The 14961-nt window shown below is 41.9% G+C and overlaps 1 protein-coding gene across 1 annotated transcript in view; it reads right to left on the reverse strand.

Annotated features, from left to right (window-relative positions):
* RBM18 (RNA binding motif protein 18) overlaps positions 1-14961 on the reverse strand; it is a 28890-nt gene that overhangs the window by 11007 nt on the left and 2922 nt on the right. Inside the window, exons 3-4 of the mRNA XM_043986625.1 lie at positions 3354-3480; positions 1252-1338 (exon numbers count right to left, since the gene is read on the reverse strand). Coding sequence (XP_043842560.1) covers positions 1252-1338; positions 3354-3480 — 214 coding nt within the window. The remainder of the gene's footprint in view (positions 1-1251; positions 1339-3353; positions 3481-14961) is intronic.

Genomic DNA, 14961 nt, shown 5'->3' on the forward strand with positions numbered 1-14961 from the left:
ATATACAAAAGCCAGGCAACCTCTGCCCTGAAGGAGCTAAAATTCTATGAAGAGGGGCAGCTAGGAGGCGCAGTGCATAAAGCACCGGCCCTGGATTCAGGAGGACCTGAGTTCAAATCTGGCCTCAGACACCTGACACTTACTAGCTGTGTGACCCTGGGCAAGTCACTTAACCCTCATTGCCTTGCAAAAAAAACACAAAACCAAAAACAAACCAACTCTATGAGGAGGGCAAGAACAACTTACACACAGAGAAGTATATATAAAATATAAAAAAGGAATTTTGGGGGCACAGAGGGAGTGCACAAAGAAATAAGTGATCAGGAAATGACTCATAGAGGGAATGACACTTAAGCTGAATCTGAAGGAAGGGAGTCAGCCCAAGAAGTAGGGATGGTGATAGAGGACACTGCAGGCATGGGAGACAGTTTGTCCTAAGGCACAGAGATGAGAGATGAAATGTTGTGCTGAGGAAACATCAAGGAGGTCAGCTTGGCTGGAATATAGATTATGTAAGAGAAATCAGTCTAGAAAGATAGGTTAGAGCCATATTGTAAAAATGGCTTTAAATGTCAGAGAAGTTTATATTCTAGCCTAGAGTTAAAAGGGAGTCGGTGAAGCTTTTTGAGGGAGTGAAATGGTCACACTTGTTACCCTCAGTTATCTCATACATAGAATGGGGTTAAAGATACTTGCTCTAAACCCTACAATGCTATAGAAATTTGAGCTGTTATTATAAAGTGCCTTCCTCACAATAAATACCCTGGTGAGTAAGTATAGCAAATATCATTATACCTATTTAACAGATCAGGTAACCAAGGCTGAGATGTAAAGTGACTGCATCATGGCAAAGAACCAGAGTTTGAAGTAGAATCTGAACCAATATTGCCTGAGTTCAAATCTAGCAGTCAGTCAACAAGCATTTATTAGGTGCTTGTTGTATGCTAGGCACTCTGCTAAGGATTGGAAATACAAAACAAATACACATAGAAAGAAAGTCAGTCACTACCCTCCAGGAACTCGCACTCTAACGTTGAGGACAACAGCTTAATGAAGAGGTTAATGGTGGAGAAGGTCAGGAGTCACTCCTAAAGGCAAATGAATGGCTCAGGCACTTTCTTTATCTGAAAAAAGAAATGGTTAGTCTTGAAGGGCAAAAGCTGCCTCTGCTGTCAAATTGCCTGACCACTGTTTTCAGTCTCCTACATATGCGATGCTTATATTTGTATGTTTCTATTGAATGGGATTCACCTTGACTTGGGCATGTGCCCACCGTACCACCAGCTTCTTAGATAGGGCCAGCTTGCCATTGAGACACTGGATCGCTTGCTCAGCTTCCTATACAGGAAAAAGACCCATGTTAGTAAACAAAGTAAAAGCAGGCTTAGTTAGCTCTGTTATCACAGAATGACTTCAATTTGGGGAGCTGAAGATGACTCTAGCAGAACTGCTTTTAACAAACAACTGACCAATGGCAAAGTGATACAGTGGAGAGAACACTGACCAGGGATTCAGTGAATCTGGGTTCTAGCCCAGGCTCTGCTGCTAACTTCCTTTGTGACCATGGGCAAGTCACCCTACTTGTCCCTCCCATGAGTCCCACGGTTGAGTTTCCCCATCTGTAAAATGAAGGGACTGGATTTGTTGCTAAAGTTCTTTTCAGCAGCAACATTCCATAGTCTAAGGTCCATTTCAGTATTCTGCGTCAAAAAACAAACAAACCCAACAACAACAAAAAGTGATACTCATGCATTTCTATCATGAGGTCCTTCACAGGCTACAGGCCAATATTCCCTAGGGGACCAGGGAACTCTATCACGGAGCTGGACCCAAACTTTGCACTCAGCGTAGCAGTGCTTTCAGATACTGTGGGAGTCAAGGAAACTCTGGGCAGGAAAAAGCAGGAGTCAGTCAAGAAGATGAAGCAAGAAGGTGGTTGTGTGAGTCAATCTTTGCACCTGGTTTTCAGAAACAAATGCTTTCAACTACAAAAAACACCCTTCCTTTTCAAGGAGCAAAGGAGTTGAGAGGAATTCCTGAATCTGGATATTAGCTAGCCTGGGTCACCCCCAGGAAAGCTGGATGTATGTTCTTGCCTTACCAAACATCCTTGCCCAATCTGTGTTGACCAAGTACCATCTGAAGGGCAATCAGCCAAGTGTCTATGTACTGGGGATGAAAAAGCCATTGAGTAAAGGGAAACTATTGAGAAAGGATAGGTTGGGATAGAGCATCAGAAGAGGGTTTTTTTTTTTGGCTTATGTTCCAGTTCTGCCTTCCTGGGTGTCTTAAGTACCCTCTACCATCTGGAGTTGGCCAATGCTACTCTTTCCTGCCCCATCAAAGAGCATACATGGCTAAATGGAGAGCCAAGGGAAACTTTGTTTTTCATTTCTACTTCATAATGTGAATGAACACAGGGCTCTGCCTGCTTCTATGCTATACTACTATGCAGGATCTTTGGGAGGTGGCATGTTACATGGCCAAAATCGGTGATCCACAGAATGTATGGTTGGAACAACCTAGTCTACCCTTCATTTTACACAAGGGGAAACTGACTCCTGGAAAGGGAAGACGACTTGCCCAAAGTCTTGGGATCTTACCTGGGTCTCAGATTTCCAGGTCAGAACTCTTTCCACTACATCACCCTCTCAATAAGTCATGCATTAAGTCCTCTGAACACCGAGAGTGTGCTCTCTCCAGCTTCCTTGCCAAAATGGTGGCTATTTTCAGTGATTCCAAATCAAAGAAAGTACCCATCACATTCTAATATCTGGGAAAAGTCAAGAAGAGACCTAGAGTATACTCCTTTTTTAAAGAATAACTGCTAAAAGGTAACTTTTTTTTAGCTCAGCTCACTCAAAAAATTACTTAGCCAAGTCCCTTGTGCAGCAACATTGTACTGTGTGGTGTTTCTATTTGTAAAGTTCATGATAAAGCCAGCCCTCTCAAAGGAATAACGATTTAACATAAAGAAAAAAATATCATGCCTAAAGTTAAGATTATTCCTTGCTCTCCACATACTCACATTTGTGCATGTTCCTAAAGGATTTGGGGTTAAGGAATGAATGATGAACCAATCATAATAACGGTTGTGGGTGCCCCCCCCCCCCGCCCCCAGAACTCTAATACCCCAAGACCCAAAGGCAATACTGGCTTTGTTGGCCAGCCCCTGAAGGGGTGAGTGAGATTGACTGAACACTGGAGAGGCCAGTTTTATGCCAAACACTAACACCCTCTGGCATTCAACTTGGAAAATAGGTCAGTAGCCTTAGACCTTAGGCCTAAAATTGTCCTAGCAGGAAGTGAATGAATTAGTTTCAATAAACACACTGGAAAGACAGCACAGGTACCTGTTTGGTTTCAAAGTTGACAAAACAGTACCCTCGGGGCTGTCCTTCCAAAGCACCAGATTTGTGGAAAAGAAAGTCAAATTGCTTTACTTTGCCAAATTTCTGAAGGAGTTTGAGGAGGTGGTACCTGTTGAGAGAAGAACACTAGAGTCAGGGACAACATGCAAAGAATATACCACACATTGGCCAGCTTCTTCTTATGAAATGGAAAAGGCCAAGGGGGCTGAGAGGAAGCCCATTTACTCCACAGATGCTAGATTCTAACAACCTTAATCCATGATGGAAGTCTATAGTTCTGTCTTCATGACAAATCTAGAAAGGAAGGTGTGGGAATATTTGGCTTTGGAAGACCTGGGTGCAAGTGTTGACTCTGCCACCTACTGCTTGTGTGACTTAGGGAAAATCCTATCTGTTTTCTGAGTCTTCATTTCCTCACTGAAAAGCCTTTACTAACTGCCTATTATGTTCCAGGTGCTGTGTCATGGTTAGGAATACCACAGAAGTTCCAGGCCTCAAGGAGCTAACATTCTTTTTTTTTTTTAAACAAATTAAAATGGTCTCTTTTACTGATAAATTTAAACCTGAAACTTGATCACATTAAAAAAAATTTTAATAGGTAACTTTGCTCTTACGGGGGAGACAGCCTATATGTACAGAATAGAGAATAGATACAAAGTTAAATACAGGATGGTTGGGGGGAGAGGGGTTCACTAGAATGTGGGAGAAAGAACATTGGATTTAGAGAATGAGTACGTGGGTTAATTTGCCAGTATTATTTACTGTGTTTCTGTGAGTCAGTCACTTCCCTTCTCCAGGTTTAGTTTCCCTCAAATGCAAAATGAGAGGGTCGGACAAAATGATTTCTATTCCCCTTCAGCTATAAATGTGAGCCTTCTACGACTTCTCTCTATTAAAATAAGGTGGTTGACTATATTATGATCTTCAGTCTTCATAATCTGTAATTCTAGATCAAGTATTATTCTCCTTCTACTGACAAGTAGACTCAGAGGTGTGGCTTAGTTATTGATGCTACTAAGCTCTGGAGTCTGAACTTGAACCCAGAACCGATGGTGTTTAGCCCAGCTCTACCACGCCCTTCTGACTCTTAACATTCCACCCTGCCCAATGATGTCCTATTTTGTTTGGCAAACAAAGTTGTTTGCCTCTACTTGGAATCGTGACTAAAATTATTGTAGTTCTAACATTAAAAACAACACCCTCCCCCCACCCGCAACCAACAGCTGTCTGGCCTGCAAGCTCCATTTGTTTTTCTTTTGGATGAGGACTCAAAAATAGTGTCGATTTATTTATTTTTAATTTCTTGGCAGCGGCATGATATTTGTAAATAACTACAATACCACCAAGAACAAAACACAACAAAAAAACAGCTTCACTCTCATACACACACACACACACACACACACACACACACACACCCACACACACACCCCTCGAAAGCTTTTCCCATCAGATAAAGGTTCTTCTAAAAGTCCAACCATCATCAGTAGCATTTCCATAATGGCTTGAGTGCTATTCCCTGATGTGAATGAACACCAGGACAATGGTGAGCCCCAAACTGAGTGGTTGGCCTTGTGGAGAGCTAGGGAACTGTGCCAGTCCCTTTGAATCATCACTGAATAATTAGCCAGATACATGGGCTGTTGAAGAGCTGAGATCATGGAAAGCCAAGGAAGAAATGTAATCCAGACAAGGGTGTTCACCCCCAAGCTCTTGCTTGCCTCTTCTACCCCTCACCCCTCTCTCTGGTCTTCTTACTCCAGAAACTGTTTGGTTTCTATAGAGCTTTTTAAGTTATTCAAACAGATGTGGCCTCAACAGGTTGCCTCGGCCAAGCTCAATTTCCACTTCCTGTCATCTGATGTCGAGGGTGAGACAAACCAACAGCTCTCCCATTTCCTTTTCCGCTGGTCTTCCTCCTGGCACCCTCCACACTATTCAAACTGAGAGTCAAGGCTCTCTTTAAACAATGCTGTCCCTGGGATACTAAAAAGGTATCAGACCACATGCTAAATCTGTTATTACTGGGAATTCTACCCCATAGGGAGCTAGTAATGTTGTCATACCCTCATTTATGTTCATGTTTTTTTTTTTCTAGGCAAAAATCATCAAAAAAGGGCTCTTAAGCAAGGGTCCCTTTAGGGAGGGTGGAAGATACAAAATAGGATTTTGTCCTTTGCATAATCTGATGCTGATGGACATGAACAGCACATTTCCCTGAGTTCCCAGGGGGCAAGGAGATATAACACAGGCCTAGTACTAGATTTCAGGCTCCCAAGGCACACTGCTGCTCCATGTTACCTTTCCAGCCCAGTACAATATTTCTTTTCACATTATTCTACAATGCAGCCAATGGACAACAATCTAGTTCCCAACTGGGCTCTGTATTTCTCTGCCTCCATGCATTTACACAGGCTGTAACCCATTCCTGGCACTTCCATACCTCCTTACCCCACACTTTGGGAATTCTTTTCTTCCTTCAACATTCAGCTCAGATGCTTCCTCCTCTGTGACAGAAACGGGGGTTTTCTCTTATTTTTTCCTAGAGCACTTTGTCTAGATCTCTTCCCCCCATTAACTCAACTTTCTATTTTGCTTATTTGTTTGTTTCCCTCAAACTGCAGGTAGACTACAAATTCCCAAGTAGACTATATCCATTTTGTCTTTGTTGGTCAGGGACCCTACACATAGTAGACACTTGAAAAATTTCTGCTGAATGGAACTGGTATTAATTCATCCTTTTAGGGTACGTAGGAAAGGCAACACAACTGTTAACTTCTCTTTTCTCAGTCGTCCCTGAGATACTACCTGCTAGTGAGAATGTGGCACGTAAGTTCTTTTGAGGAAGGAAAGGATCATTATACATAATAAGTATAAGTGGTAGTTTTACTCATTTTTCTGGAAAGGTGTGGAGTTCGTAGATTTCACAGAGGGACTAACAAAGCCTCCAAAATGCCTTGGCTTTCAGCTATGGCTTCTATACATGACACCCATTCAAACTACTGCCTCTCCAGAAACTCTCTAATTTGTGCTAGCAGTATATTGTCAGGTCAAACCAGGTTTTTGTTTTTTTGGGGGGTATGTTTGTAACTGACCCAAAGGCTACCAGAGGTGGGTCATCTTTAGCTCTGTTCTTTTTAGTGGCAGGAAGGTAAGGTGACGGGCATTTCCTAGGAAATGAATTTTATTCTAATCAGAAAGAAACATGCCGACAGATTATTCTTTGAAAAGCTGTAACAAACACATTTTGCCCAAGGAGTTAGACCTTAAGAGTTCAGGAACATCTGTGAGGTCTATGTCTTTCAACTGCTCCAGGATCCTTTTTTTGTTTGATTATTTCTTGAAATTATCAGAACACTGGAACAAAAGGAATTAACTGTTTACCATTTGGCTTCCTGGAGATGGGGACTGCAAACCCTGATAGTGGACAAAGCCTGAAGAGGCTTACTCTCACATCTGCAAGCACTTCTATCTGCTGATGAAGTGGAGGGGGGTGGGGGGAAGGGGAGAAGGAGAGCTCATTAGTCATCAGAAACTGGCTCCATTTAATGAACTGTGGTCATCACGGTACTTAACTATAGAATTATAGCAGAAGATAGCCCTGCATCACTCCCTTAGAGAAAGGCTCTCTCACCCTGTGGTCACAATCATCTGCCCTCTTATTGGCATTTTCTCAATGTATAAATGTGGGGCTAGATGTAGAAGTTTCTATGATATTGTACAACCTAGCTGCAGTCTTAGCCCACATAAATTCTCATGTGCTCTCTGGTCCAATCAAACTGGATTCCTTACTGGCTCCAGAACACAGCCTATATATACTTTTGGGTCTTTATGCCTCTGTTCCCCTCAACACCCTCCACTTGAACCCCAAATCAATACTTGCTGACATTCCCTTCAAGGCCTAACTCCAATGACACCTCCATGAAGTCTTCCTTGATTTCTCACAAGGGAAGATGATTTTTCCGTCATGTGATTATTTCATAGGACTCTGTATTCTATTTATTTTCTAATCTTTCTTATATCTATTAATATAGATGTCCTATCCTCATTCCTCCTATTTATTGTATTTTCCTCAGATCTTGCCATAAATGGCCAGTATTCTGGTGCAGTGGAAGGTTGCCAGGGCAAAGAGTGGGGATTTCTGAGTTCAAATCCACCACATTCTAGCTGCTAACCCGGGCAAGGCACAACTTCACTGAACCACATTTTCCTCATGTAAAATAGAGATAATGTGTGGTACAGGAGAAAAGTAAGGGGATAAGAGTCAGAATACCTAGGTTTGAATCCTGGCCCTAAAACTGTTACTAGGTGACTTTGGGAAAGTTTATTTAAACTTCACGGGGGTGGGGCAGCTAGATGGTACAATGGATAAAGCACCAGCCCTGGATTCAGGAGGACCTAAGTTCAAATCTGAACTCAGACACTTTACACTTACTAACTGTGTGACCCTGGGCAAGTCACTTAACCCTTACTGCCCCACAAAAACAACAACAACAACAACAACAACAACAACAGAATAGTTTCTTTTAGGGGGCAGGTAGGTGGCACAGTGGATAAAGCACCGGCCCTGGATTCAGGAGGACCTGAGTTTAAAATCCAGCCTCAGACACTTGACACTTACTAGCTATGTGACCCCAGGCAAGTCACTTAACCCTAATTGCTCCAACAAAAAACCAAAACAGAACAAAACAAAACCCTTCACTGGGCTTCAGTTTCCTCATACATAATGGCCTCAGTTTGCTTCATTTCCTGAAGCTTTAAAATAAAATTTCAACTGCACTAAACTTTTAGGGATACCCTATATATACATAGACACATAAATACAGACCCAGACCCAGATGGCAATATATCTAAATATACAAATGGATGACAAAGTTTGGGGGAAGGTAAAGTTAAGGAACTGCATCTTTCTTCCTACTTTGTTGTAGATTTGCAGAACTAGGAGTATGGAATATTGCATATATTGTCAAACCCAAATGTTAGAAGAAATGACTTTATAGTCAGGGGAGAGGGAAGAGATCATAGGAAAACAGAGGGTCAGAGGGGACCTTAGAGAGGCCAACCCTTTCATTTTATAGATGAAGAAATTAAGGCTAAGAGACCCAGGGTCATACAAGTACTAAGTGGCAGAGGTGGGATTTGAATTCATGTCTTTATGACTGAGACCAGTGTTTTATCTATTATACCATCATGATGAGAAATGAACAAAAGACATCAACAAAGATAAGATAAAAATTTTAAAAATTTTGTGGAAGGGGGTAGCTAGGTGGCGCAGTGGATAAAGCACTGGCCCTGGATTCAGGAGGACCTGAGTTCAAATCCAGCTTCAGACACTTGACACTTACTAGCTGTGTAACTGGGCAAGTCACTTAACCCTCACTGCCCTGGGAAAAAAAGTTGCTTAAAAAAAGAAAAAAAAAATTTATGGGAGGTCCCTGGGGTGGGTGGGTGGCAGGAGGAAGTAATCTTTGACACTGGGCATCAAAGAAAGCTTTGGAGAGGAGGTAGCATTTCATAGAATCATAGTTTAGAAGTGACTTCTGAGGTCATTCAGTCTTACTCAAAACTGAAGCATAAAAGTCCTCTACAACAGAGGTGTCAAACTCACTGGCACAGCCAAAACCAGATTGAAATGTAACTAGGAAATGTTTAACAAAATAAAAATACAATACAGTATAGATAATGTTAATTTGTGGTTTTCTAAGTCAATATGCAAGGGGTCTTTCTATTTGGATTTGACACCACTGCTCTACAACATCCTCCAAGTAGTAATTCAACCATTACTTTAAAGCTTCCAGGGAAAAAATACTCATTACTTCATGTAGAAGCCCACTCCAATTTCAAGCAGATGTGATTATCAGTATGGTTTGTCCCTTCACTGAGCCCATATCTACCTCTGCTGTAATTTCCACACGTGCTCCTAGTTCTGCACACTAGGGCTGAGCAAAACAACTATATTCCCTTGTTCATCTGACCTAAGCTTTAAAAGTATGGGTAGGGGGGCAGCTAGATGGCGCAGTGGATAGAGCACCAGTCCTGGAGTCAGGAGTACCTGAGTTCAAATCCGGCCTCAGACACTTAACACTTACTAGCTGTGTGACCCCGGGCAAGTCACTTAACCCCAACTGCCTCACTTTAAAAAAAAGTATGGGTAGGGAAAAAAAAAAAGTATGAGTAGGATTTCAACAGGACTTTGAGGGTGGAGCTTAGGGGACTATCACAGCCATTTTACACACCACAGTTTATAAGATATGCTAGAAAAATGACAGGCAGGGAGCCAAGACTCAATGAGAAGGGGCATCTGTCATGGTTCATGTAAGAGAGGAGGAAGAGGTGTGGAAAAGGGCAAGGATATGAGTAGGGAATCAAGATAAGAAGGGGATGTGGAAGGAGAATGCAGCAGGAATCAGCCAGTGATTTGTGGGTGGCAAGGGAAAATTTGATGTGGAGCAAAATTCAGTATGAGGCTCAAAGAAAGTATCAGCAGGAAAAATCTGGAAATGAGTGCAGGAACTAGGCCAATCAGACCCTAAGTTATACAGGTGAATATGTAATTAATATTATCAACTGGAAGAAAGGGAACTAGAGTGTATAGGTGGGAAAGTGGCAAATATGCATCAATGAAGCTAGCTGCCTTAATGGACAGGAACACTCAATGACTCAACTGTTGACCCATGTGAAAAGGCAAATGCCAACTGGACCCTTCCTGTTGTATATCAGGACACCTTTAGAACAACCAACCACCTCACTATTTCTACCCTTCAGCATTCTTATTCCAGGCAGAGTTGGGAATGAGAAGCATTGGGTATGTTGGAAAGAGCTCTTCTCATGGGCAGTCATTAATTAAAAGAGTACCATTGGGTATTGTATAACAACAAGTCAATAAAGGACAAGAAGAAAAAGCAATAGAGGCAGAATAATCAGATAAAAGGATTTAGAGCTGTAAGGAAACTTCAATGTCATCTAGTCCAACCTCATTTTACAGATGAGGAAACTGAGGCCCAGAATGAGACAAGAACTTGCCTAAGGTGATAAGCCACAGTAAAATGAAGAGCTAAGATTAGAATCCAGGTTATTTGACTTTATGTCTAGCATGCTTCCTAAGATACCTGCTTCTATGGCAGGGTCTTGATAAATGAAGTTAACAAGCCAAAAGAGCCATGGATGTTGAAACTACCATGGCATTTATAGTGGTTTAGTGACAGCTAAGATTAATCAGTTTTGAATTGGGCCAGGCTACAAGAAATAAAATCAGAAAGGCAGCATGGTATAGTGGTAAAAACATTGGGGTCTGAATCTTCTTTGAACTGAATTCAATCTGCATTTCATTCCTTCAAAGCTCAGCTAAAGAGCCACTTCCTTCAAATGGCTTTTCCCAATTCTTTCTGTTGTCAATGCCCATTGACCAATCAGGATGTTGTATTTCCCCAGTAGAATGTAATCTTCTTGAGGGCAAAGATTGTCTCACTTTCATCTCTGTATCCCCAATACATAGCATATACATGCTTATTAAGTGCTAGCTGCATTCTCCGGTCATTATATATTGGCATTCCCCACCCTGACCTTACCATTACTAGGAAACACAGCTTCTTCAGCTGTCTTATAAAATGCTCTTTAAAATAAAGCAGGTGGGGGCAGCTAGGTGGCACAGTGGATAGAGCACTGGCCCTGGATTAGGAAGGACCTGAGTTCAAATCTGGCCTCAGACCCATGACACTTATTATCTGTGTGACCCTGGGCAAGTCACTTAACCCCAACTGCCTCACCAAAAAACAAAAACAAACACAAAAAAATAAAGCAGGTGTCACCTAAAATTTACGTTATCTAATCTCAATTGGGTTATCACTGCAGCAAGGTAATCCTTTTATTCCTCTCTGGTTGATTCTTATCCCACTCAGCACAGCAACTCTTCCAAACATTCTCTTCTCTCCTCAAGCCTCCCACAACCATCTCTACCCCAGCCTCTCATCTGAGTACCTCAACTTACACTTCATCAAAAAATTGAGGCCATTTGACAAGATCTTTCTTTTCTCCCTATCTCACAACCACTTGAAATTAGACTGGGATCTCCCAGAGAGCAAAGGCTGTTTTTTGCCTTTCATCTTATTCTCAGGCTTAGCACAGCACCAGGCACATAGCAGGTGTTCAATAAAAACTTGCTCATCTGACATCATCCCTCACTCTCTCCTCTTTTATTCCAATCTCTGATGAAGAAGTGGCCATTCTCTTTGCCAATGCAACCCTTTTATATGCTTACTTCTGATTCCATTTCCCCTGACTGGCCCTACTGCCTTACTCACTGTTCTTTTTTTTTTTAAAGTGAGGCAATTGGGGTTAAGTGACTTGCCCAGGGTCACACAGCTAGTAAGTATTAAGTGTCTGAGGTCGGATTTGAACTCAGGTACTCCTGAATCCAGGGCCAGTGCTCTATCTACTGCGCCACCTAGGTGCCCCCTTACTCACTCTTCTTTAATCTTTCCCTATCAACTAGTTCCTTCTTGTATGTCTACAGAATGTCCTAAAACAGAACTTATTATCTTTCCCTCTTAAACCCATTCCTCCTTTGAATTTCCCTATCCCTGTCAATGGCACCGTCCTTCCAATCACCTGGGGTTCACAACCTCCACACCATCCTTGACTCTTCACTTTTTCTCACCTCAACTATTCAACTAGTTTCCAGATCTTCTTTCTATCTCCACAACCTCTCTTGCAGTTGTCCCTTCCTCTCCACTCACCCCGCCACCATCCTAATCCGGGACATTACCTCTTTCCTGGAGTAGTGCGATTGCTTCCTCATTGGACTCCTTGCCTTTCCCTGTTCTAATCTATCTTTCACACAGCTGCCCAAGTAATTTCTTGACGTGCAGGTCTGACCACATCACCTTCTTACTCCACCGGTCCCCTTTTATGTTGAGCACATAACATAAACCTTCTGCAAAGCTCTTCATAACCTGGTTGCAATTCTCTTTTCATGACATTATCTCTGCATACTTTACAGTGTGGCTAACCTGGCTTTCCCGCTGTTCCGCACATGTGACATGTTTCCCATCTCTGTTTTCCACATTCCTTGTTGTCCAGGCCTTGAACGTCCTCATCTCCAGCTCTTGGAATCCTGTGTTTCCTTCTGCAGGAGGCCTTTTTGGTTCCCTTCAGCTTCTAGTACCCCCTCCAACCAGAGATATTTTGACTAAGCTTTATATACACTGATATCTATGCAATGTTTGTCAGTCGGGATCGGAAAGGCTATTATGTGGCATATAAATTAGCCTTGCTCTGTATGGCCCCCCAGAGCAGAACTAGAACCAACAGGTGCAAATTGAAAAAGAGGTACGTAAATTTAGGTTTACCTAAGAACAAACTTGGAAAGTTAGAGTTACCCAGAGGTATCCAACAGTTGAGGGACTGACTTTGGAAGTTGTAGGTTTTAACGAGAACTTGTGTGTGTGTGTGTGTGTGTGTATTTCTTTTGTGGGAGAATGAGGGTTAAGTGACTTACTCAGGGTCACATAGCTAGTAAGTGTCAAGTGTCTGCGGCCAGGTTTGAACTCAGGTCCTCCTGAATCTAGGACCAGTACGTTATCCATTGTGCCACCTAACTGCCCCATCTCTCTAATGAGGACTTTATGAAGGTCTTGATAAACACTTGTGTGTGTTGTGGCATGAATTTCTTTTCACCAAGGGGTTGGACTAGATGACTGTTGAGGTCTATAGAAGCTCTAACATTCTGTGACTGAAAATTCTACAGAAGTGAAAATGGATCCTGACCCACATAAAATCACTTCCTGGCCATTTGAACTTTTTGTTCCTGGCCCAAACCCTGACTGTAGTATGGCTCTCTTCTCTTTCCTTCCTCCTACTCTCCTTACCGTTGGATCCTTTTCCAATGGGAGTTGTTTCTGGCTCAGCATATGATCTGAGCTGCCCCACTCAGACCATTATCTATGGTCTGAGCCATGACAATCAAAGGGACCCTTGGGGAGAAAAGTCCCCCTCTCTTCTTGTCTCCTATCATATGGGAATGTATTCCATCATATGGTATAATGGAAAGAACATTCATTGATCTGGGAGTCAAGGAAACTGGGTTTCAGTTCTAGCTTAGCTACAACACCCTGTGTGTCCATGGGCAAGTCATTCCTCATCTTAGGATCCCATTTTCTGTAAAACAAGGGAATTGGACCTTATGGTTTCTCAGGTCCTCTCCAAGTCTATGCTTTAAGGCTCTTTTCCAAATCTAACTTTTTAATTTTCTGTATTCTAACAGAATAGAATTTTATATATGTTTTATACACAACTATGAGTTGGTGTAATGAGAGTCTTTTTCACTTGAGAGCAGGAGCACTTGTGCTCCTTTTGGAAACGATCTCATTACCTGGGACATATTTCTGGAAGAAGAGTTCACCTTAACTACTGAGTAAAAAATATTAAAACAGTGGGTCTTTTTCTGAGTAGAAGAACTGGGGAGAAAAATTTTTTTTTTTAAGTGAGGCAATTGGGGTTAAGTGACTTGCCCAGGGTCACACAGCTAGTAAGTGTTAAGTGTCTGAGGCTGGATTTGAACTCAGGTACTCCTGACTCCAGGGTTGGTACTTTATCCACTGTGCTACCTAGCTGCCCCGCAGAAAATCTTTAGCAAGCGTAACATAAAATTTTTTAAAAACCCACCAAGTCCAGTAACAGAACAGATCACAAGAATGCCATCTGAAGTCATGTTTCCTAACCAAACCATATGAAAGATCTGTAACATACCCAAATTTTCTAAGAGAGTGAGGGCATCAAGGGCAGGAAGAATATGATACAGGGAAGAAAGATGTGTTCATTTTTGAAGTTTACTGGCTTCAAGGACCTTTGGAAGTTAACATTTTTCAAAGAAGTACCAATCTGCCACAGAGTGCCAGTTGGGATGCATTGTGTGGTATGGAAAGAACATTTTAGTTGGTATCAAAGCACCTGGTTGTGAATTTTGACTCTGCTACTTACTAGTTGTGACCTGGGACAAGCCACTTCATCTCTTTAGGCCTCAGTTTCCTCATCTGTAAAATGAAAAGTTTGGACTAAATGACCTCTAAGGTTTATTTCCAATTTAAATCATAATGAACTTATAGTTTTAAGGATTCCTATCCTGTTGGCTTGCCACTGAAAATTCCAAATTTATACAAAGAGACAAATTAATATAGATGTCAAATGTATACTACCTCTCCAAAGCACCTGGGGGCTGGGGGTGGGAGGAGGAGACACTTCCTCTGAAAACCAAAATGTTTATTTTTCTTCAAAAAATTCATTACTATTTCTGCCTCTGCACCTTTACTCATGTTGTTCTCTATGCCTGGACTGCCCATTTCTCTAGTCCCCCTCCCCTATTCCAATTTTATATTCTATTTATACTTCAAAGAGTAGAGCAAATGCTACATCTTTTAAGAAACCTTTCCAATCCTACCAACTAGAAAGGATTTTTAAAATTAGACGTAGCATTTTATACTCTGCTTATGTACCTACCAGATTCAAGCACACACACACACACACATACACAAACTGTTTTGATAGAATCATTGATTCAGAGCTGCAAGAAATCTTACAGGTGACCTAGTCCAAC

The sequence above is a fragment of the Dromiciops gliroides genome, chromosome 2, assembly GCF_019393635.1.
Source record: "Dromiciops gliroides isolate mDroGli1 chromosome 2, mDroGli1.pri, whole genome shotgun sequence".
In the NCBI taxonomy this organism is placed as follows: Eukaryota; Metazoa; Chordata; class Mammalia; order Microbiotheria; family Microbiotheriidae; genus Dromiciops; species Dromiciops gliroides.